The sequence below is a fragment of the Durio zibethinus genome, chromosome 12 (assembly GCF_047325235.1).
Source record: "Durio zibethinus cultivar Kanyao isolate XHJ-2024 chromosome 12, ASM4732523v1, whole genome shotgun sequence".
In the NCBI taxonomy this organism is placed as follows: Eukaryota; Viridiplantae; Streptophyta; class Magnoliopsida; order Malvales; family Malvaceae; genus Durio; species Durio zibethinus.
This window is the reverse complement of record NC_143173.1, coordinates 21356152-21380450: the sequence shown is the minus strand read 5'-3', so window position 1 is coordinate 21380450 and position 24299 is coordinate 21356152. Positions and strand designations below refer to the sequence as shown.

The 24299-nt window shown below is 32.1% G+C and overlaps 3 protein-coding genes across 9 annotated transcripts; 2 read left to right on the top strand and 1 right to left on the bottom strand.

The window, feature by feature from the left end:
• Window positions 1-1000: 1000 nt before the first annotated feature.
• Window positions 1001-4808, top strand: LOC111296232 (DNA repair REX1-B protein). 4 transcript variants are annotated; one of them, XM_022890422.2, is made up of 5 exons: window positions 1001-1311; window positions 2325-2418; window positions 2501-2605; window positions 3990-4255; window positions 4575-4808. In XM_022890422.2, the coding sequence occupies exons 1-5, from the start codon at window positions 1154-1156 to the stop codon at window positions 4606-4608; spliced, it is 657 nt and encodes a 218-aa protein (XP_022746157.2). In that variant the 5' UTR covers window positions 1001-1153; the 3' UTR covers window positions 4609-4808. The 4 variants fall into 4 exon arrangements, with proteins under 4 accessions (XP_022746157.2, XP_022746156.2, XP_022746158.2 ...); XM_022890421.2 differs by having other exon boundaries at window positions 4560-4808; XM_022890423.2 differs by having other exon boundaries at window positions 4550-4688.
• A 281-nt stretch (window positions 4809-5089) lies between these two features.
• On the bottom strand, window positions 5090-21252 carry LOC111297973 (EAP30/Vps36 family protein). Of its 4 annotated transcripts, XM_022892608.2 has the most exons (9): window positions 20363-21220; window positions 19524-19727; window positions 17348-17441; window positions 16266-16323; window positions 16094-16163; window positions 12567-12702; window positions 12403-12487; window positions 5580-5633; window positions 5090-5431 (listed from the first exon to the last, which is right to left on the bottom strand). In XM_022892608.2, exons 1-9 carry the CDS (start codon window positions 21026-21028, stop codon window positions 5422-5424), a joined length of 1377 nt encoding a protein of 458 aa, XP_022748343.2. In that variant the 5' UTR covers window positions 21029-21220; the 3' UTR covers window positions 5090-5421. The 4 variants fall into 4 exon arrangements, with proteins under 4 accessions (XP_022748343.2, XP_022748344.2, XP_022748345.2 ...); XM_022892609.2 differs by lacking the exon at window positions 5580-5633 and having other exon boundaries at window positions 20363-21205; XM_089741199.1 differs by lacking the exon at window positions 5090-5431 and having other exon boundaries at window positions 5576-5633; window positions 20363-21205.
• LOC111285355 (uncharacterized) lies at window positions 6425-11356 on the top strand. Its single transcript, XM_089741200.1, has one exon. It carries the CDS (start codon window positions 6621-6623, stop codon window positions 7572-7574), a length of 954 nt encoding a protein of 317 aa, XP_089597326.1. The 5' UTR covers window positions 6425-6620; the 3' UTR covers window positions 7575-11356.
• Window positions 21253-24299: the final 3047 nt, after the last annotated feature.

Sequence of the window (24299 nt, the reverse complement as noted above, 5' to 3'; positions counted from 1 at the left end):
ACTCAGCCATTTATCAGAAGTGGTGATTATAGTCACACAATAGTAAAACATGTTATACTGTCTCCATTCCAGAGTTGCACAAAGAACATATAGGGGGATGTCACCCTTTTTCTCCATAGATTTTGATAGCTAGCATTATGACAGGCCCTCCATAGGAAGTTCCTTATTATAGTAGGAATCAAAAGCTTCCAGATATCCTCCCAAACAGATTCTTTCACTATGTTTGATAAGGATGGATCTTTCTTATTCCTTAGAGGCACTCTCTCATAACATGATATCCTACGCCTTGACTGAACATTGGCCATTATTATTACTGGGCCACGCTAACAAATCCTTTCCTTCGTTACCACAAGGGAAAAAAAATCGAAAAAATCAAAAATTAATTTAAAATTGCAGTATTCAATTTAAAATGATTTTTTTTATTCGATTGAGATTAAAGTTAAATTTGAATCGAAATATAAAAAATTGAATAGAGTCAAATTATATATTTTTATTAATTTATATATATTTTATATTTTTATAAAATAAAAATAATTATTTATATATAAATCTATTAAAATATATTAAAATTCTATCAAAATAATATATAAAAATTTAAAATTTAAAATTTAAAAACCAATGAATCTTAACAAATCTGTAAATTCGGTTCAATTTCAAAAGAAAATCAATTTAAATTCAAATTAAATTTTAAAAATTTATAATATTATATGTTATTCAAAAAAAAAATCAATTCAATTCGCTCTAATTTATTATCACCTCCAATTATGATAAACTAGAGTGTTTTAGATAGCTTCATAAGCATCTTCCACGATTATACTTTTTATCCAATCAAGCTTATTCGCTAAAAACACGAACGGTTAAGTCCACTTAATTAGGCAATGATTTTTATTTCTTTTCATAATGGGTTGTCTCCATTTGGGCTTTGATTTTGTAGCCCAAGTATTTTATTCTCCTACCCAACATTTTACTTTTTCCCCCTTCAAATTGTACTTTTTATTCCGAAAAGAAAAGTAAATAAATACTAACAATTTCAGTTTCCCATGGCCATATAAAAAAAAATTGTCAGTTTCCAGTTTCCCGTGGAAGGCGTGACCGCAAAAGAAGAAATTTGCAGAAACTGGTGAAGAGGCAAAGCGAAAATAATAATTAAAAAATGGAAGATTTTGAGAAAAAGCTTTCGATAAAAGAGTCAATGGAGATTGAAGAAAATGAAGGCAGCAGTAGCAGTAAAAATATAGAAATTCTCCATTTGCTTCGCAAATTCCTTGACGTTCAACAGCGTAGAGCCCAAGCTTACTCCAAGCTTAAAACGTAAGCCCTTTTTCTTCCCATTTTTCCCCAAAGAACCAATTTTTAATTTGAATTTGATGGCTGTTTGGGTTAGTTCTTGAAATCTATTTCTGAAACCCAATTCAGTGTTATACATTTCATTGCAAAATTCAAATCATAATCTCATCCCATGGTTTTAATGGTGAGAGGAAAACAAATTTGATTTATCTAAAATCACTAACATTTATTCATTAAACATAGATGTTTAGGAATCAAGAAATCATCATTGTTGGTCTTAATTGAGGAAAAATAAATCTAAGGACTTAATTTTTTTTTTTTTTTATGGAGAACCATAGAAAAAGGGTACAGTACAAATTAAGTGAAATGCTTTATAAAATTTTTCTTGGATTCGCCGATCTGTAAAAGTTTAAAATTGTTAAAAAATCAGCAAAGTACCTATGAATAGGGCAGATTTTGTTTTAATTTTTTTTAGGTAACAACTAGACATGGCAATTTGTGTATAAGTGTCGTGCCTGTTTTGTGTCAAACACATATAAAACACAAAAATTAACATGTCACAATTTGTATACGTCAAATAGGAAACACATTTCTTTTTTGTTTTTGCCAAAGTCATATGCAATTTTTATTAAAATTTTAAACTCTGTTGCTGTAATTTTGTTTTGGAATTTGTATTATGTGTCTTATCTAAAATTGTCAGGTTTAGTAATACCCAGCTTTTGAGTAGGAAATACATGCACCTATGATTAAGAAAAATGCTTGAGTGTTTACCTAAGCTTTTTCTTAAAAAGAAAGGAGTAGGAATAGGAACATGTATGTAAAAGGTTTCTTTGATGCGTAAAAAAGCCATTTTTTGCAGAAAAATTGCATCTTTAGGTGATAAGAATGTTCTTTGACTAAGTCTGATATCATAGTCCTTGCCTCGTGTAATACTTCAAATGAGTTTGGATGGAATGTACTATATGTTTTTTGCTTTTGTTCTATATATCTTTTTTCGGAGAGAATTTTGATGGTTAGTTTTGGCATTTAATGGTCAGGGGTTTTTCTGAGTATATGAATTCAGGAGGGGAATTGGCCTACCAGCAGCTTTGCAGTGAGATTACAATAGAGTTCAATGACTGCTCGAAACAAGTTCCGATACTTATATGTACATTATTCTTGAATTCCTTTTTCAAGTTCGCCTGTTCTTAGTATGTTGCTTGCTTGGGTACAGGTCCTTGAGATGGAATCTCTATTTTTAAACCCTGATTACGGCCGGGTTGATTTAGCTCAGCTGCTCAGAGCCGTTCAAACACACGAAAAGCAGAAATTGCATCTGGTATGGCTCTGTATATTAGCTGTTGTTACTAACTGTTCTTGTATCAGTGCTCTTGAGAGAATTATATCGGAATCTAGAATTATAATTTTTTGTTGTCTGGTCATCTGTAATTCTGTATATATCTTTTTTGACCACCTGTCATTTTACCGTTGTTCCTGACAGTATTATCATCTGTTTTTGCTGCTGCAAACTGTATGGATCAAATACGGTTAGTGTTGAATTAATGATCTTCCTGACAAAGGAACTCAAAAAGAATTTTCTATTTTAGTTTTTTGGGGGTTGGCATGGGACAGGCTTCTGGACAATTAAAAGTTGATTTTGTGTGACAAGGCAGCATAAATATTGCTGACTCCCTACCAAATTACACCTCTTCCTATGTTGGACCCTTGATTGAAAATCATTTCTATAGGCAGAAAGCATATATCTTCCTGTTTATCTAGTTTATAGCATAATGGATTAAAATGCAGTAGAATGGAGAAGGGATGGAAGAAATCTATTAAGAATTTTCTTCAAGTGCGGGACCAGCAATAGTTTCAAGTTTCAACATAGTGGTAACTTGGCAAAGCTATTGTCACAGTATGGTAAAATCAAGAGAGCTCTATGACAAACTCTAAATGCAATTTCAAACTTACAGTTAATTAATTGCTCATCTTTGTTTATTCATAATGCATGGGCTTAGGCATCATGCATGGACGTGAATGTTTGTTGATCCAGACCTTAAAGACCCTTATAATAAGTGTCAAATCCTTTGAGCCAAAATGCATTACTGAAAATCCTTTTATTTCTTTTCCAGCATTTGATTAAAACTTTGATAATGTTATGATTAGAAACAACAACTTTTATGTGCACATTGGTTTTGACTTGATAAATAGTCCGTATATTTCATTATTGTAGCTATATATGTTGCTGCCAAGAGGAAAGATGCCTTTGTTTGGATGGGTTTTGTTTTGCAGTCTGAATGTGAGGTGACTGGATAATCATTTAAACTATGCTTTAGTGATTGCTTAAAACAAATTGGGCTGATGCTGTGGTTATGAAGTCTGAGATTTAATCAGTTAAAATAAATACAGTTCAATCAAGGCGCCCCTGTTTTAGTTCCATTCTCTGCTTCAGGATTAACTGCAAAAGTCATAGAATTTATAATTGATAAATGAAGAATTCTTTCTTGAAGCAGCTTCTCCCATTTAAATTGGATTGATTCATTTGTTGGTGTGGATTAACTATTTTAAAACTTTAATTTTAAATTATGTTTTTTTTAAACATTAGTTATGTAGCATAAATATATATATGTATTTTCTTTATCAATTTTCTTACCTAATTCTATTTCTTACCTTGTGACATCTCCCAATTTCTGCTGACAAACTTACTTTCTTCTATCATGAAGACTGCTACGATTCAGGTCTTGAAGAAGGCAGGTCGGCCATCAGAGCGTCCAGTGAGCCACGAAAATTGTTTATTTAAGAAGCCAATGGAGCATGAATGTGTGCATGTCCATGAGATAACAGAAGCAGCTGGCACAGAAGATGCAGAAGCAAATGCTGAATATGATAATGCTCTCAAGGAAGCCATTAGAGGTGTGCAAGATGCTGTAACTGCCATTAATGAACATTTAGAAGAACTGAGATATGAAATTGCAGCCCTTGAAGCTGAGTAAGTTCATTATAACGCAACCTAAAGTTTTCAGTCAGTCATATTCTAGTGTCTGCAAGGATTACAAGAAAAGGGTTGGGGTTGGGGTATAGTTTCAAGGTTAGTGTATGTGCGCTGATGAGGCTTGGGTCTAAACTTAGAACTAGCAATTCGTATATTCGTATCATATAAAATACTGAGAATTTGTGTATTTGTGCATCTTTTATACAAAAATTATATATCACAATTTATGTTTATATGAAAATACAAAACTTATATTTTTTTTGTTTTGTTAAATTTATATATGATTTGAAGGCTCTTTTAGCAATCCTACGTGCAGAATTTGCAAAATTCACCACCAAAAGTTTGATTAGGCAGATGGAGATGCGGTGAACTCTGATAAAGCTTGATCTGTGTGGAAATGCTTGTACGAGGGATCCTATCCCGAAGCATGCATCCCGTTGGCCTCTGTTGTTAAAATGGCAAATGTTTGGATTTGGAGAAACTTCTTATCCAAAATAAGATTGAAAATAAATACGATAATTTATATATTTTAGGAATTCATATTTTTATCATATTTATTTTGTATTAAATACATATAAAATATAAAAATTACTATATCAAATTTGTATTGATATGATATACAAAATTTTTTTTTTTAATTTTTATAAATTTATATATAATTTTTATTAAATTTTAAATTATTTTATTTTTATTTTTTTATATATTTTTGTGTCAAATTATTTTATCATATTTAAAATCATTAATTCTATTTAAAAATATTCCAAAGGATATTGCACAGTTTCGATTGAGCTTCCAAATGTCAACAGAGTATTGGAATGGGAAACAATTCAGTCATGTGCAATTTGCTGCTGGCTGGCCGTGTAATTCAAGCCTTTATTGACATCTCTACACCCAATAAACACTAGTCGGTATTGCTGAGTTTGCTTTAGAAGTTTCAATTGAAGGATCAATTGTTCTCTTGTTACAACTTACAGTGTACACTATCAATCAAAAGTTCAAAACCATATCCTGAGTTGCTCACCAGCTTTCCTCGTGTTCTTATTTACAACAAAAAGAAGCAGACTGGATTGTAAGTTACCCCACATGCAGAAAATCCATTGTCCCAATCGAGCATGGGAAAGCTGTCTGAGAACATGCTTCCAGAAATCTAAAGCCAAATGCATTTATTTCAACCTAAAAAGAAAAAAGAAAATAAACAATTATTAAGGTAAAATAAAGAATGAAGATGAACAAAGCCTTAGATAAATAAGGTAGCTGAAGCTTTTTAATGGTGCGAGCAGCATGAATGTCAATGGAAATTAATTAAAAATGGCATCCTTACCCAGAAATAGAAACTGCTTTGATCCATGTATTGCAGATCCCATAATCCTTCACTCTACAAATTTAACGTGCATAAATACCACGCAAGCAAAAAGAAATGACAAATAAAATTGCTCGAGAAACAATAGGATAATTGCAAGAATGGTACAAAGCCGTGCAATAAGAAGTCTGTCCCTTGCAAATCAAATTATGGCCATATTTGGTACATTGATGGATAGGATAGGACTATACCATATTTGATTTGTATCTTAAAAAAAAAGGGATAAGATTGGAACGAAGATTAATCATCCTTTTGGTATAAGAGGATTCAATACTCCCAAAGTGGAGAGGATTATTTTAACCTATGAGGTTGAACTTACATGTCTTCTTCTACTCTCAAAAATCACATCAATAATTTTAATTGTATAAATTTTGAGGAATGATCATTTTGACTAATAAATAAAATTATGATATCCTAATCATCACACACATCAATCACAAGATAGGATAACATTATTTAATCTAATTCTATTTATAATATCATCTTATCCTATCTAATCATAACCTTATGCATCAAACACATTCTATATTTATAAGTCACCATAAAGCAAAGTACCCTGAATTCAGCAAAATATCTTGTGGGAAAATATTTAGTTACAAGTGGTTGTATTTTGTAATCTGCTGATTGTAATCTATATATATCTGTATCCTTAAAATAGAGAATTTGTATCTCTAGAATTAAGGACAGAATATCAGGATAGACAATTCCTTGATTATAGGGATTAGATTTAGGAATATTTAGTTTCCTAGTTTACTATCTAGTTAGTTGTATTTAAATCTATGGTGTTTGTATGATTCGATACACAAGTTTTTCAATATACTCTCATTTTTTCACATGGTATCAGAGCTTTAGACTCTTCTTGGGAAGAAAATTTTTCAGCCTTCATTGCTGAATATTTTTTTAGGCCTTCATAGCCAAATTCTGTTAAGTTTCTCATACTTTTATTTTTTTCCTTTTTGGCCTTCATTGCCTATACTCGTTTCAGACCTGAGAAAGGTAATCATGTCAGAAATAGCAGAATCTGCCGCTACTACTCGATTTGGAGAAGTAACAACTGGTCAAACCACAGGGGAACTACAGAATATCCAAGCTGCATACCGATTGAATGGAAAGAACTACTTGAAGTGGTCTCAGTTGGTTCAAACCTTTCTAAAAGGGAAAGGAAAATTGACCCATCTTCTTGGCACTGGTCCTGAGAAAGGAGATCCAAAATTTGAGGCTTGGGATGAAGAGGATTCTATGGTTATGTCATGGCTGTGGAATTCTATGACACCAGATATTAGTGACACTTGTATGTTTTTGTCCACGGCTAAAGACATTTGGGAATCAATTCGTCAAACCTATTCCAAAGTTAAAGATGCTGCTCAAGTCTATGAGGTAAAGATCAAGACTGCAGCTCTCAAACAAGGGAATAAGTCAGTCACAGAGTATGCTATTCTTCTTAAAAATCTTTGGCAAGAGATGGATCGCTATCGGTGCATAGAAATGAAGTGCAGTAAAGATGCAACAACTTTAAAGAAATTTATTGAAAAAGATCGACTCTATGATTTTCTTGCTGGATTGAATGTTGAGTTTGATCAAGTCAGAGTCCAAATTTTAGGAAAACAGGATCTGCCTTCTTTAAATGAAGTGATATCCATGGTTAGAGCAAAAGAGAGCAGAAGAGGAGTGATGCTTGACAGTGTGCATGTAGAAGGATCTGTTACGGTCTCTAATGGTGGGAAGAACCAAAGCTTAGAACAATTACCAGTCAGTGAGAATGGGAAAGGTGATTCGGCTAAAACTTCAAATCGCAACAATCTTTGGTGCACCTATTGCAAGAAACCAAGGCACACCAGAGATCGTTGCTGGAAACTACATGGAAAACCTTCAACTTCAAGCAAAGAATGGGGTTATAAAGGAGGACAGCCAAGAAATCAAGGACAAGCTCACATGACTGCAATGGAGTTAAACTAGGAGAAGTCTCAAGAACAAGGAGAGTTGGATAAAAAAAAGATTGAGAAACTGAGAAGCCTATTGGGAACTCTTGAAAAAGTTACTGGTGTATGCGCCTTGGCACACTAAGGTAAGGACTCTAGTGCAGGTAAAGTCTCTAATTCTCATGGATTAAATGTCTCAGATAAGTCCATTAAGAGTTCTTGGGTCATTGACTCAGGAGCCACAAACCACATGACACATTCTTCACAAAAGTTTAGTACATATACCCTATGTCCTGGTAATAAGAAAATTACTATTGCAAATGGTTCACTTACTACAGTGGCAGGATTAGGAGATATTCAAATTAATCCCTCATTCGTTCTTAAAAATGTTCTTCATGTTTCTAGATTATCTACTAATCTGATATCTATACAAAGACTTACTAGAGACATGAACTGCAATGTGACTTTTTATCCCTCTTACCCTGAATTTCAAGATCAGGGTTCGGAGAAGAGGATTGGACTTGCTAAGGAGAAAGATAGACTATACTATCTTGAGACATCCAACAACATAAGAGTAATATCAAGAATAGTTTACCTTCATCATTTCTTTTTGAACAATCTTCCAATAAAGACAAAATCTGACTTTATCATTTTCATCTTGGACATCCTTTTTTTGGAACTTTGAGAAACATGTTTCCTTCTTTGTTCAAAGGATTAAACGTTGAAGATTTTCATTGTGATGTTTGTGAACATGCAAAACACAGACGTGTATCTTTTCCAATTAGTAACAAAAGAAGTTCTACTTCCTTTTACTTGATTCATAGTGACATTTGGGGTCCGTCTACAGTTCTTAATATTTCTGGGGCAAGATAGTTTGTTTCATTCATAGATGATTGTACCAGGGTTTCTTGGGTTTTTTTACTTAAATCCAAATAAGATGTGAATAGTGTGTTTTTTAGCTTCCAAAACATGATCCAAAATCAATTTGGAATGAGAATCAAGAGATTTAGATCTGATAATGCAAGAGACTATTTCAACCAGAGTCTATCCACCTATTTTCAAAATGAGAGGATTATCCATGAGTCATATTGTGTTAATACTCCACAGTAAAATGGAGTGACAGAGAGAAAAAACAGCCATTTACTAGTCACAACCCGAGCCTTTCTCTTTTAAGCAAATGTGCCCAAATCTTACTAGGGGGAAGCTGTTCTCACTGCTACACACATTATAAATAGATTACCTTCAAGGGTTTTGAGATTTAAAACTCCTATGGAACTACTCTCACAATTCTATCCCAACCTTAATGCCACAAACAACCTCACACCTAGGATATTCGGTTGTACATCATTTGTTCATGTTCACAATCATAATAAGAGAAAGTTGGATCCAAGAGCAATTAAGTGTATCTTTGTGGGGTATTCATCAACTCAGAAAGAGTATAAGTGCTATCATCCTCCTACCAAAAAATTTTATGTGTCTGCATATGTCACTTTTGAAGAAAGTAAACCATTTTTTACTCAACCTTATCTTCAGGGGGAGAAATCATTTATAGAAGATAAGGATAAAGACTTTTTTTTGCTTGACTTGTCATCCTCCTCCAAAATAGTTTCACCCATTAATTTTTTTGAGCCTAAACCCATTTCTTCAGAGTCCAAGTCAAACACTGATTCTAAATCTGAACCAATTCCAAACACAGAAGTTGTGACTAAGAATAATACTATTCTTGATTCTGTGAAAGAATTACAGGTGTACTCAAAAAAGAAAGTTTCAGCTCCTAAACCAGTGCAAATCCAAGAACCTGATCCTAACTCTGGAAATGAGGTAATTACAATCTCTGATTCTATTTCTCAAAATGAGCATGACTCTCCTAAAATTAGTGATTATGATCTACCCATTGCCATTAGGAAAGGAACTAGAGAATGTACTAAACATCCATTATACCCAATCTCTAATTTTGTGTCATTTGAAAAGTTTTCACCATCCCATAAAAATTTTCTTGTGAGCTTAAATACTATTTCTATTCCAACTACATTATCTGAGGCATTATCCAATGAGAAATGGAGGCAGGTGATGAAAATAGAAATGGAAGCCTTAAAGAAAAATAAGACATGAAAACCAGTAGAGTTGCCTGCAAGAAAACATCCAATTGGGTGTAAATGGGTTTTCACTATAAAGTATAAGGCAGATGGTACTATTGAAAGATACAAGGCCAGGCTGGTGGCTAAGGGCTACACTCAAACTTATGGAGTGGATTATCAGAAAACTTTTGCTCCAGTTGCCAAGATGAATACAGTTAGGATTTTATTATCCTTGGCAACAAATTATAATTGGCAACTTCAACAATTTGATGTAAAGAACGCCTTTTTACATGGTGATTTGGAAGAAGAAATATATATGAAAGTTTCACCGGGATTTGGAGGTCATCTAAAAGCAAAAAAAGTATGCAAGCTGAAAAAGGCTTTATATGGCCTTAAACAGTCTCCTAGAGCCTGGTTCGGAAGATTTGCCAAAGTGATGCTAGGAATGGAATATAAACAGAGTCAAGGGGATCACACACTGTTTATCAAGCACTCAGATTCAGGGAAGGTCACAGTTCTATTAGTATATGTTGATGATATAATTGTAACAGGAGATGATGAAAAAAAAAGAGACTTTCTAAAACAGTGTTTAGCTAGAGAATTCGAGATAAAGGAGCTAGGGAGATTGAAGTACTTCCCAGGAATTGAAGTAGCCCACTCACGTCATGGTATTTTTATCTCACAACGGAAATATGTGATGAATTTTTTGAAGGAAACTGGGAAGCTCGCATGTAAACCTGCAAATTCTCATATAGATCCTAATTATAAGCTTGGAAAAGCTAATGAAGATGCTGCTGTAGATAGGGAGATGTACCAGAGATTAGTTAGAAGACTTATTTATCTCTCACATACTAGACCTGACATAGCATATGCTGTGAGTGTGATAAGTCAATTTATGCATAGACCTAAAGAAGTACACCTACAAGCTGTCTACCGTGTGCTACACTATTTGAAGGCTAATCCTGGGAGAGGTATCTTGTTTAAAAAAAATTCAGGGTTGGTACTAAAAGCATATACAGATGCTGATTATACAGGTTCAGCAACTGACAGAGGATCTACCTTAGGCTACTGTACTTTTCTAGGTGGTAATCTTGTAACTTGGAGGAGTAAAAAACAGAATGTGGTAGCAAGATCAAGTGCGGAAACAGAGTTTAGGGCAATGGCTCAAGGAATTTGTGAACTACTATGGTTAAAGATTATTCTAGAAGACTTGAAGATCAAATGGGATGGACCAATGAGACTTTACTCTGATAACAAATCTGCAATAAGCATTGCACATAATCTTGTGCAACATGACAGAACAAAACACATTGAAGTAGATCGACACTTCATAAAGGAAAAACTAGACAATGGATTGATTTGCACCCCATATGTATCAACCAAGGGTCAACTTGCAGATGTGTTGACTAAAGGCCTCAACAGTGCAACATTTCAGGAAATTATTTCCAAGCTGAGAATGGAAAACACCTATTCACCAGCTTGAGGAGGAGTGTGGGAAAACATTTAGTTACAAGTGGTTGTATTTTGTAATCTGCTGATTGTAATCTTTATATATATGTATCCCTAAAATTGAGAATTTGTATCTCTAGAATTAAGGACAGAATATCAGGATAGACAATTCCTTGATTATAGGGATTAAATTTAGGAATATTTAGTTTCCTAGTTTACTCTCTAGTTAGTTGTATTTAAATCTATGGTGTTTGTATGATTCGATACACAAGTTTTTCAATATACTCTCATTTTTTCACATATCTAGTAGCCTTCTATCTTCCCACACAAAAATAACTCCCCACCAACCTCAACACAGGCACACAAAGCATATGACAAGATAAGGGAATCTGGCTAATTAAACATGAATTTTCATTCAATTCTAACTAGACCTCATATTTTCCAATTTGATATCTGATACTCCTGTAGCAGATAATCTCTTACAAATCCCTAACCTGATCTCCATCTCCACTACCAATATTACATTTCCAAATTGACTAAAGTTTCTAAAATAGTACAAGGGCAATCCATATAAGTATTGCAAAGGCAAAATATTTGGGGCCTAAAAATATTTAATGATATTAAAAGCATGGCTTACTATATCACCATACCAGTGGTGTAAAAGATAATTCTCAAAAATAAGAAGAGAAAACCTCAGAAAAAAAGGCAGACTCAAAGCTTAAAATTATTATTTAGATTTTTGGAGATGAGGCTTAGTCTCAACTAAAGCCTATGAAGGAATTCAAATTTCATTGACCCTTTTTAGATATCTCACATACCTTTCAGTTGTAGGGACTGAAAAACACTGATGCATTGATTGTATGTTCATTCATAATAAACTCGGTAATTTGATCACATTCTTATTTTTCCAACCATGTTTTCCATCAAGTTAAAACACTTCATGAATCCCATTGGTTGGAAAGCCACTCCCTAACACTATAAATACTCCCTTAAGTACCTTATGTATAAACTTCTGGTTGTCCATGCTCTCACATTTCTCTATACTAACTTCCCTTCTAGGAAACTAAAGCTTTCACTGCCATAACATGTTTGATCCACTACTTTACCATGTGTTAACCTTACCCATAATGCATACATAAGTACCACTTAACATTCCCGCTAAGCATTTAACCCATAAATTTAAGCAATGCTAATAAGGTAATGAACCTAATTTTCATTGTTTCTGATAAAAAGTAGAAATGACATCTTTTAGTAGAAAACAAAGGATTCTGATAAAGATATTGAAAGCACATATAAAAAAAGGAAAGTCATTAAATTAATTAGAAGCATCTGACTTACAAGTAGACATCACGTGGATCAATTTCAGGAAACAGGTTAATATAAAAGCGAAAGCCATCAGGGCTTATATCTCTGCAAAGCAAACCTGCCAACATACAACAGCAAATTATATATATATATATATAGGCTATTTAACAATATTTAAAGAGAAAGCAAAGGTGTACCTTTGCTCTCAGCAGTTAGAAGATGCTCTTTAGCCATGGCTGGAGCAATCCCTAGCGTAATTGCAGCATCACTTGGACTTATGCCACTTCGAAGGGCTTCAGGCTTAGTCACAAGGCCTTTGATTCTAGCAAAAACCTACACATGAAACAATGAGTTATTTTTCAGGTGACAGGTTCTTGACTAATGATAATTAAATTATTTAAGTTATAGTGAACACAATACACTTATATTCCTTTGCCAGAAAAGTAAATAAATTGTTTAAGCGTCCAACTTAAAATCAATTGACAAAAGACAGAATGGCCTAACATCAATTTAAAGCCACAACAAACTCTAAATTTAAACAATATGGGACATTTTACAATCACTTAACAAAATAACAAATACTAATTTAACATTTTGACAGGATTGGTACAACTACAAGAAAATTTAACGATAACTATAATAGCAAATATAAAGTTGATTTGCCAGCTCTGCCTTGTACCATCCACTACAAGATAAATTTTCAGCACATCACAGCCATAGTATATAAACCTTGAAAATAAGTTTGCACTAAGATGCCTCCATTTACCAGTGTTTTAAACATATAAAAGGGTATGGGCAATCGAAAACAAAAGTAACATGTGTGTTTGGAATTTATCACAGTAAGTTAATTTTTACAATAGAAAATTCCTATAGTTGAATAATATAGATTTATCTTCTGAAATCTGAGGGCTAAAAGCAAAGAAAAAGCCTCATCTAACTTTTTTTTTTTATCTACATTTAAAGTTCATAACAAAGTCAAAACCTGCATTTTAAGTCATAGGTTAAACATGAAGAGAGATTTTAAGAAGTAAACATGAATGTAAGCCTGAAATCCACCGTTAAGTTTCATGACAGCAATTTGTATTTGTGCTTAACCAAAAGTATGAATTTGAGTAGGAAAAACCAATATATTGTGACACAGGAGCATCCTTAAGCTTTTACTAAATTTAAAAGTTTTTTTATGTTTGTTAATTTATGTCGTCTATTGCTAATTATTATGATTTTCATTTTACTTAGTGGTCATGAGACTAGCATGTGACTGTTCAATGAATGTTCCATGGTAGGATTAGATGGGATTTATTTGTATTAAGGGGCTTGAATTAAAATCACTTGGAACCATAGTATAAAAAGCTGTGACAAATCCAGAATTTTTTTCGAAGGTGTCCACCTATAATATATATAAAAAAAAAATTGTAAACAGAAAATTTAAATAATATATTACTGTGGCATTACAATTGTCCATGACAAGTTCTCATATCTTGAAAAGAAAGCATAATTGCATCATTACTGATACTATCAAATATATCCTTCTCAATATATGTAATTAAACAATCATTCAACCAAGAATTAGAAATTTTATTCCACAAATCACTCTTCATCAACAAATTTTCTGTCGCTGAGAAAGGTGTGTAGGGAAAAATTTTGAAGGCGTCCAAGAAAAAATTTTCCTTCAAATTTCCTTGTTTTCCAATTTTTTGGGGTATTTAGTGTATGGATATGCTAGGGATAAATAGTCTACTAAGAAAGGATTGTATGATACAATTAACATCTATCAGAATATATCATTGTCATTCAAATTTTGGCATGTAATTATGTTTTTAAAAAGGTGAACTTACTAAACTCAAGCCTTTGGTTTAATAGTTGGTGCATTATTCCCCTGCTCAAAGAGCAAGGTTTGAAACACCATTTCTCAAATAAAAAAAAAAAAAAAGTCAACTAACTTCTTGAACATCATTAATAGGTATTAATGATTAATATTTCCCTATCTAATGACCCACATATGATGTGTACAAAATAGTTAACTTTTTTAAACAAATCATATGTAAGAATTGAACAGAAGGATCTTTGGTCACATGGCATAATCATTTCATACAATCCTTTTTATACTCTATTGGAAAGTAATGATCTTACAGACTCAAGTAGTGGGAATTCATAGAACCTTGACATGGCATCACCACAATCAGAATTTGAGAATTACAGTTACAAGCGACTACTTTCTAATATTAAATCAACTAAGGTGATATAATATATTTTCATTTATCGTGAGTAATAATTGTGGTTCTGAATGAGGCTACATCAAGCTTCTGTGGTAATTCTCATGGAATCGAGTCTTTGTGATCACTTAGCAGCCGTAATACACTAGGATATCATTTGTTACTGGTTCTACAACCCTAAAACCTAGGATTCTTGTTCCAGCTTCAATCTACATCAATTTTAGCCTCAATTCAGTTTTTCTTTTATGGTTCTAATTCCACACTAAATAGTTTGTCTAAATAATTATGGATACAATAACCATAGTGGTTCATCTCTAAGCCAAGACGGCCGCCACAACAAAAATTTATCACAAAATATGCAACACAACCCTAATCACCAAAGTAGAGCTAACAAAATAATACAAAGAACACAAGCACCATTTTTACCCGCATAACAAGGCCTCCCTGATACAAGCATGATAATCAACATTGAACAAGTACCATCATCTCAACCTGTTAAGTTATTGAAATTGTATCTGTAGCAATTAAACAACAAAATCTTCTGGCCAAAAAACAAATCACCAAAATCTCTAATTAAGTTGAGAAGAGATGAAACCAAGTTATCAAGAACGCCCACAGAATAGCTCCCATAAGGTGAATCTACTACTTAAATACACAAAAAAAATTTCAAACAGCATCTTCGAAATCCACTGGACATAATCATCTTGACTGCTTTGGACACTCCTTCCACTTCAACAAAGCCTCAAGAATTTCTCACAGGGCCACATCAAAATTTGATATCATACAGCCTCATTTACCATTGTACTTTTTAAATTCACATGAATGGACTTTGAAGATAACACAAGAAAACATACTCTCTGTCCAATGTCAAAGAGTACAAGTTTTTAATACATTTAATTTCCTATCCATATCCTTTCATTATGTCAATGCAGAAGGGATTAGATATTACTTTTACTTTTCCCTTTCAGCTGGGGAGACAAGAAGGGAAAATGTGGATAGTGGGGTTCAATTCTACTGAAGAATCTAGCATCCATCTTCATTTTTTGGTACATGTGATAACCCTCTCCCATCCCATAATTGCAAGTCCTACAGATTCCAACCTAAGACCTCCAAGTTGAAAGTTTAAAGTTCTAACTATTGGCATGTCTCGTAGGGGACAATCCAACATCAATCTATCTCCTGAGCTTTTAATTACTATGGTAGAGGACAGAAAGAAAACTGGAAAGTAAGAAAGACATTAGGGGTATTATATCTTCAGAAATAAAGTGATTTAGCATTCCTTCAGTTTCATACATAATTCTCCCTTTCAGAAAGCTAACTTCCAGGAAACTATTATGGAAAACACAGGTAAGTTCTTTAGTACAACAGCAATCAACAGCATTGAATTCATTTGGCAAGTTTCCATTAGGCTTCCATTAGGCCAAAGAAAAGGAAAAGATAAGGAAATTTCTTTTAAATAAAACCGAAATAGAATTTTATCAAGATAAGACAGAGAAATTGAAATGTATTACCTCCTCATCACTATGGGACTTGTTTTGGATGACCATGACTCCGCTATCAAACTTCCTAAGCATCACTGGACTGTTAACAAAGTATAATATAATTAAAGAGTTCAAACACCTAAGTATGTCTTCCTGATATCATCATATAAATGTAAGAAAATGAAAATAGCATCATACATACACATCAAATTTCTCCCACAAGGAACATGCTTGTAACATATCATCCGGAGAGATCAATTCTGAGAACAAAAAGAGACGCAAAGAAGCCATTTATTTTCATTACGTTTTAAAAGTGCTGAAAGTAGACAAAACCGCTGCATAATTTTGGAAATTTAAGAGAAGGAAAAAAAAAACAACTGGCTATGAGAGGAATGAAATATATGCAGAGACTCGAAACATCTAAGGCAATTTATACCAGAATAATACTTCATACTTTGAATGTCCTCTCTGCTTAAAAATATATCAAAAACTATAAAACATCAATGTTAGAGGACTGGAAAGAAAAGGCTATAGTAAGTTCTAGACAGGAAAATTTTAGAATCAAGCAGAAGATAAGACTTTTGAGGTCAAAGAAATTTTCACAATTGATTTCTGCGTGCAACATGAATTTAGTATAAAAAAAGGTTCATTTCAGCAAAGTTGAAAATGCCAACAGTTATTAAGAATAGCATGCAAGCCAAGCGAAAGATAAATGCCACAATCTGGGATTGAGAATAAGAAGAATATGTTGATGGACATCATACATTTTCTCTTTCGCTGCAACTTCGGAAGAATTAAACATTGTTGGAAACAGAAAATTCAAAGTTTCTGTCAGATTTTTTGTTTGGAACAGATGTAACAAATTTGGCATCTATGGAATATAGAGATAACTTCAAACAAATCTAACTACCTCAAAGCCTCCTTCGTTTCTTTGGCCAAATTATAACGTTAGGAAAAAGATAGTGGGAACTCAATGTCAAAACCACACCTGTGAAATGTTACATGGACAAAAATGTATAGCACTTGTCCAGGACCTCCATTAAATGTTGTTGCTTTAAATGTTAACTATGTTGAGATTTATTGCTACTAATGTTTTTGAAGGTTTCTTTTAAAAGAAAGGAGACCCATGTTAACAAGAACACTTATTTTTTAGGTCACAATATTTTCAAAAAAACAAAAATAAAAAGGAAGAAATTTAAAGTTCAAAATGTAACCAAACAAAACTAAATACACTAACCATATTATTTATAAAAAACAAGAGACAAAGTTAGTGTTAAACCAAACCTGTGCCTCGAGCACGATTAAAGAGACAATAGGCATCTATAAGATTGATCATTCCACCTGCTCTCTGTAGTGGAGTTCTCACAAAATCTGCCAGCTGACGTGTCAAGAAATAAAAGCAAAACTAGCTCTCAAAAGAAAATCTAGTAAAAAATCAATAGTCAATCTACTCATGACAAGTCATTTACCAATTCAATTATGATAACAGAACATAAGGTATTGCTAGGCACTTTGCTACACTAAAATAACTTCCTAGCCAAGATATACAAACAATTTCAATTGACATAATTAATTGACATAATATGTTTTGTAGTATTATATCCTACAATCCTCTATCCTTCTAGAACAAAACAATTTCTTACAAAACAGTGACAACTTGCAATCTAATGAATGTATCTCGAAACTGAAACTAGTTTAATAGTAGGTCTGAATATAAAGGACCATCATATACTGGATAGCATAACTACCATTTATTCCTATGCACTTCCAAATTTCTGTAACTTTAAAAACTAAAAGTTAAAAAAAAAAAATGGCCATCATGCCTCTCATCACCAGTGAAAGGAACAAGAGACAAACATTGATACCAATGGAGTACAGAAAGGTTCATAGCAAGATAAAGTAAAAAGTAACCTTTCTGACACGGAAATTTAAAAGAGACACTGTGCACTAAATATGCAAATGTTGGTTTGTCGGTTTTACTTTTGCATGATGCTCTACAATTTACAAGAAGCAAAAACATTTGTGTCTAAAAATTCGGAAAACATGGGACTGGGACTCAAAAAAACTAATTATAAAAAAGATCCAAGATTCAACAAAACCCAACCTAGGCGGGGCATCCACGCAGACCAAAACCAGAGAAGAAGCAAAGGAAGGAGAAATGAGAAAAGAGGTTATTAATTTTGAAGAAAAATTTTTTTACCCAGAGCAAGGTAGCCATGTCATCGAACCACATGGCATTTTTACTTGCCATGTTGAATAACATGTGTGCGCTGGATGTCAATATGTCATCCACATGGCAATCCAAATGGAGCTGTTGGTTGCATGCTGCCATGTGACTAAAATCCGTTAAAATCAGGCCAATTTGACCAGAAATAAAAGCATGAGGGCCAAATTCACTCCAATAGAAGATGAGGGACCAAATGACCCTTTTTTCATAGCTAGAAGACCAAAAATATTATTATTCCTTTATAATACATAATAGGAAAATATGTTATTTATATTATGTTTCTATGTCTTTGCATCTTTCTTTGGGCTAGATTGGGGTTGGCTAAAGACTTTCATTGTTAATATGGCATAAAAGCCCAGCACTACTCCAGAACTACTTGGCCCATGGACAACTTCAAATAATCAATCTTTTTTCTGCTTTTCATTAAAATTATTTAATTGTTCAAATGTGTTTTTAAAAATATAAGTGATCACTTTGAGTGTAATTCCCACAATACAACTCCCATCTACTTGTTCAAAGGTGTTTGCAATATATGCAAGATTTGTAAAATATCATTTATCTAGAAAAAATTACATTTACTTTATAGATTGTACTTATCATAAATAAAGCACCAAGGAGTTTAGGATTAAGAGTAGTGTTGGTCCCTCAAATCTAGCTTTATGTTTGTGTTGGGAGGCCTCTAGTAAATTTTTGACCAAAAGAATCCTTCAACTCGTGATTGTATAATAATAACGGTCCTTCAACTAACACCAATTGTGAAATAACATTCTGTTCCATTAAATATAAATCTCCATGATGATCTGGCACCCTTTCAACCTCCATGTGGCAACTACATTGCTAAACAGACCCAGTTAACCATTTTTCTCTTTGTTACATCCTTTTTTTATTTTTTACTTTTCTTATCAAGTTTCCACATTTACGCTTAATCCTTCCTCAGTTTACAAGTTCAACAAGTTCAACCATAATCTTCAACATTCCCACTCTTAAAAAACATAAAAAGAAAACAGAAGACACTCATCTGTCAAAACTCACCAACTCATCAAACTTAAATTTTCTCTAATTTCTAAGGATTTATTTACAGCCAAATAAACTAAAAATTCCTAAATTCTACGAGCATTGAATGTATTAACAAAAGATAAAATATATTCTATAGTATTATCTTCAGACAAATTATTAAGCAAATAACATAAAAGTTAACAACAAAGATAAATTAAAAAAAAAAGAGAAGAGAACCTGACGGGATAATTGTTGATGATATAGGGCACCTGCAGACTCCTTAGTGACTGGGGATATTATACCAACACTCAACAACCAATCCTGCATCTCTTCTTTTGAACCCATATCCTCATCATTTGCTCCACTTGTTTGAGAACTTGACCCAGACAAAAGCTTTTGCCTCATCTTCTCTGCTAGCATCACCATCTCTTTAGCCTTACTCTGAAAGTCAGAAAGAGTTCTAAATCAGAATATAAGAAAAAGAAGAGAGACAACTAACATCGTAATCATTAACTATAGCTTAGAACTTACCTAGCCAAGTCCTTTTATCCATTCCATTGACATAAAAGTTCCAATCTTGAACCCAGAGCTTAGCTCAGTCGGTTCATGCAACCACTCTTAAAAGGTGGCATCCAACAGGTCTAGGGTTCAAATTCCAACACCTGCAACCCCTTACTCTATCCTATGCTATGACCTCCTTTGTACCAAAAAAAGTCAATCTTTTATGTCCTAACTAATGATAGAGATATTATGGTTAATTATTATGGGTTGGACACTCCAGGACTCATTCCACTGTCGTTTACCCTTTTCAATCATTTGCACAAACAATCATAACAGAAATTAATCTAGTTTCTCTAAAGAAATCAAAACAAGAAGGTGCCATATATTTTTCTTTCTTGTCAAGAAACCTGCCACCTCAATGTTATATAGAAAACAATTTTCTTGTATGACTTTATACTTCATATAAATGTTAACAACTACAAGGTTAAACTTGTTTAGCATACAATTGTTACATTGAATTAAATTCCTCATAATTTGCAACAATAACTTAAAAAATAACAAAAAAACTGAAATACCATGAGAGCATTTAAGTCCTGAAAAGCATCCTGCAAACTCTTATCAGTACTCTCCCACATTTCCTGCTCTTTCCTTAAAATTCCGGCCACGCCGACCATCCTCACGGACCCGTCACTCGAGTACAACCCACCACTCGTGGCCGTGCTGGTGCCTGTGCCTGAACCTGAACCTGAGCCGGAACCCGAAGTCTCATTACACTCCCAAGCTCTCGCCCGCCAACTCTCCCAAAGCTTCCCCAAAAACCCATCGCAGTCCCCCTTCCCCCTAACCACCGCCGTCAGTACAATGGATTTCGAGCCCGAACCAGAACTGGACCCAGACCCAGAAGCCGGATCAAAAAGCCGACCATCGGGTGAGACGAGGACTTGGAAGCGGATCCTTGGGGAGTGAAACATGGACTTGAGAGATTTTTTGGTGGAGAAGATGTGAGAAATGGCGGGAAGGGGGATGGCTGCGGCAGAAGAAGTGGAGGAGGACGATGAAGAAGGGAGCCAGAGGAGGCGATGGGTGGTGAGTATGAGGAGGCCCGATTTTAAGGGGTTGAAGTGGTGGTTGTCTTCAGATTCGATGTCCACAGAGGAGAGAAGGTGGCATTCGACTTCGCTGCGGAGGAGGACGGGGCGGCCGCTGCTCGTCACCTCCGCCTTGGAGAAGAAGTCGGCCATTTCACTCCGAGAAAAGCAGATGAGAGTTTCGCGAGGTGCAAGAAAAGAGAAATTGATTAATTTTGGGTTAATTTCGGTTCCCTTGCAAAAAGTTGATTAATTGCAGTTCCCTTGAAAAAAATTTGGACCCAGAAAACAATGTTAATAAAGTGCTCTAGGAAAACGTTAGAACGCGTTGCATCGTATTAGATTACGTTGATTTTTTTTATAATGTATAATATTATAAATTTTTAAATAATTTAAATCTGAATAGACTTTTTATATGATTATCCAAATTAAATTTTATTGAGTTTAGTTTATTAGTTTTTAAATTTTATTTTTTATTTTTATATATTATTTTAATATAAAATTTTAATATATATTTAAATAATTTTAGATATAAAATAATTATTTTTATTTTATAAAAATTAATAAAAACATATCATTCAATTCTTTTTTTTATTTTTTAATTTCTTGATTTGTAATTTAATTTAAACTTAATATATACATTTAATATTTAAACTTAATCCAAATCAAATCAAATATTATGATTTTAAATCAATTTTTTATTTTTTCTTCATTTCTAATAAAATTTTGTGAAAAAAGAGTGTGAGTAGTTAAAATGTGTATTAAATAATAAAATATTAAAAATATATAAATAATATGATTTTTTTATTCGATTTTTTTTTTGGTTCAGATTGGGAAATCAAGTTTTTAAACTGAAAAATCATTTTTTTTTTGTTTTTTAGCATTTATGTTAAGCTAAAAGGAGCTTTTGAACACAAATTTTTTTTAACAAAAATACTAAATTAAGCATTAACAATGTGATTGAATAAAATTTTTGAAAAGTTAACAAAGTTACATTATAAATACATAAATAAAGAGCATTTCTTTTGTGATCATTCGTGTACTACAATTAACCAATTACTAATTATGTGAGAATTATAAAAATTTTATATGAAATCTACATTTATAAATGATTGATTTTATATAATTATTTATTTTGATTAGATAATTATAATATTATAATAAAAAATTATAGGTGATATATTTTTATAAATAAATTATAATAAATAGTAAATTGTCTTTTAAGTTTGGATGATTCTTAAAACTACTATATATTTTAGAGAGTCCTGTTTTTTAGTTTGCTCAAATAAAATATTTTTTAAATAATGGTGATAGATGGCAAATGATTTTGCTGAAATGGATGTTAACATACGTTATCCATCATAATTTTATAAATTTTTATAAATTTTATTTTATTTTCTCTCCTAAAAAGGGTTTTTTTTTCTCTTATTTATTTCTAGGTTTTTTTTTGTTTTGTTTTAGCAACATTTTTATTAAAAAAAAATTAGTAAACTAAACCCTAAATGAAAAGCACCTCAAATTCTTAAATAGATGAATTCATCTAGTATTTTCTCTTCATGATTAATTTAGATTTGTAGAAAATTTGTATTTACTTCTACTTCATTTTCATGATTCCTTTGATTTTGTTATTGGATTTTTTGTTTTTTTTGCAATGTATAAAAGGGTGGATCTTTAGATATTAGGTCATATAATCTAATTACAACTAATTATCTCATCAAATAATATTTTGAAAAGGAATACATTTTTTGTCATTACAATATCAAGGCATTTAAGTGGACTTTATAGACTATCTCAAATATCAGTAAAAAATTTTATGAGTAGCCACAATATACTGTAATTATCATTTTATTTTATAAAAAACAATAAATATTGGTTGTGCTAAATTTGTTGATGATACCAAAATTTATTTTGATTATGGAATATTGTATGCGGATTTCATTAATAACATTAATTTTAAAATTCACGAATACAACAAGAGAGATTATTTTGAAACTAAAAAAATAGAGAAAAGTTTTTATATGATCACATAAAAATTTTGAAAAATGAAATGTCAATCTTGAAAAAGAATGCTATGAATTATATTGAAGTTGAAATTATTAAATAAAATTTACAACTTATGAGAAAACTTAATATTTTAATGTTGAAATTGAAATAAAGCAATAAGCATAGTAGCAATGGTAAGAGCTAGAAATTGATAGTGGTTTTGTCAATGTGTTTATGTGTTTTTTTTTTTTTATGTTTCTTTTTATTTGGACAAAAAATTAAAAAAATAAAAAAGATTTTGTATGCTTGATAATGGTTTGAATGTCAATCGTTATTAATGATGTGAATCATGATTTAAGTTTTTTTGTTTAACATGTACAGTGATTGGTTAAATGAATGGAATATATTGTTATTTTCTAACAATTTTATTTGTATTTCTTAAAAAACTTGATTTGCATAAACTTGGGTTGAACATTAAAATTCATAAAATTTTAATACATTTGGTGAACAGAAAATTATTTCATTTCATCAATAGTAGGTATGTGAAAATGAATTTCAAAAGCAAAAGACTTCGTTCATAGAAGCAAGAAAAAGGCATGTTTAACATGTAAATTGCTCTATTAAATTCCTATATCACATCAACAAACTAAATTTGTGGTTTACCTTTTATAGAGAACTTGTTTTTTAACTCGTCATAATATAATTAAAACAATTCAAAAATGTAAAATAAAGAATATCATATTTTATCACATCTTTTGTTCTTCCTTGCTTTTTTTAAAACAAACAATTTGACTCTTTTAAGTAGTAACCACAAAATCAACATTTTCTTCTTGTTTTTGCTTGTTTGACCATCAATTGATATCAATTTTTAATTTGGTAAACCAATCTATAATAAAAATATATTTAAGTAAGTTAACAATTTAAGACTGAGCAAATGGTTAGTTGGTTAATTTGATTGTAAAAATTGAATAACCAATTTAACCAACTTAGTCTACAATAAACTGAACCGATCGATGTATATAAGGAAAATTGAAAAAATCGATTCGAATTAAAGTGATCGATTTCTGTCTCTTTTTTTGGGTTAGTCGATTTTAGTTTTTGTTTCCTATATTAAACCTTAAGAGGACGTTTGGTTTAGGGAAATTCAAACATTTTTTTCAGGAATCTTATTGTTGGGTATTTGATTCTAACGTTTGATTTAAGGTAATTTGATTTTAAGGAAAACTAACAGATTCCTAATAATACCCAAAATTTTAGAATAAAAAACCCATCTCTCTTGTGGTATTCTAGGAATGCAGGGGAAAAGTAGCATTATTTTTAAATTTGACTTGACTAAAAAATTATGAAATAGCTGTTACCATTTTTAAAATCATGTATGAAAATAAGTGCAATTCAGTTGTAGATTTTTATTGGTAAAAAATTTAGTTTATATACAGCATTT

Excerpts from the sequence above, each read along its gene's own strand:
- LOC111296232 (XM_022890421.2), top strand. The coding sequence starts at position 1,154 with ATGGAAGATTTTGAGAAAAAGCTTTCGATAAAAGAGTCAATGGAGATT. Across the intron at positions 1,312-2,324 it reads GCTTACTCCAAGCTTAAAAC|GGGTTTTTCTGAGTATATGA; the intron begins GTAAGCCCTTTT and ends TTTAATGGTCAG. Across the intron at positions 4,256-4,559 it reads ATTGCAGCCCTTGAAGCTGA|CAATCCTACGTGCAGAATTT; the intron begins GTAAGTTCATTA and ends AGGCTCTTTTAG.
- LOC111285355 (XM_089741200.1), top strand. The coding sequence starts at position 6,621 with ATGTCAGAAATAGCAGAATCTGCCGCTACTACTCGATTTGGAGAAGTA.
- LOC111297973 (XM_022892608.2), bottom strand. The coding sequence starts at position 21,028 with ATGGCCGACTTCTTCTCCAAGGCGGAGGTGACGAGCAGCGGCCGCCCC. Across the intron at positions 17,442-19,523 it reads ATCAACAATTATCCCGTCAG|CTGGCAGATTTTGTGAGAAC; the intron begins GTTCTCTTCTCT and ends TTGACACGTCAG. Across the intron at positions 16,164-16,265 it reads TTGTGGGAGAAATTTGATGT|TCCAGTGATGCTTAGGAAGT; the intron begins GTATGTATGATG and ends CTTTGTTAACAG.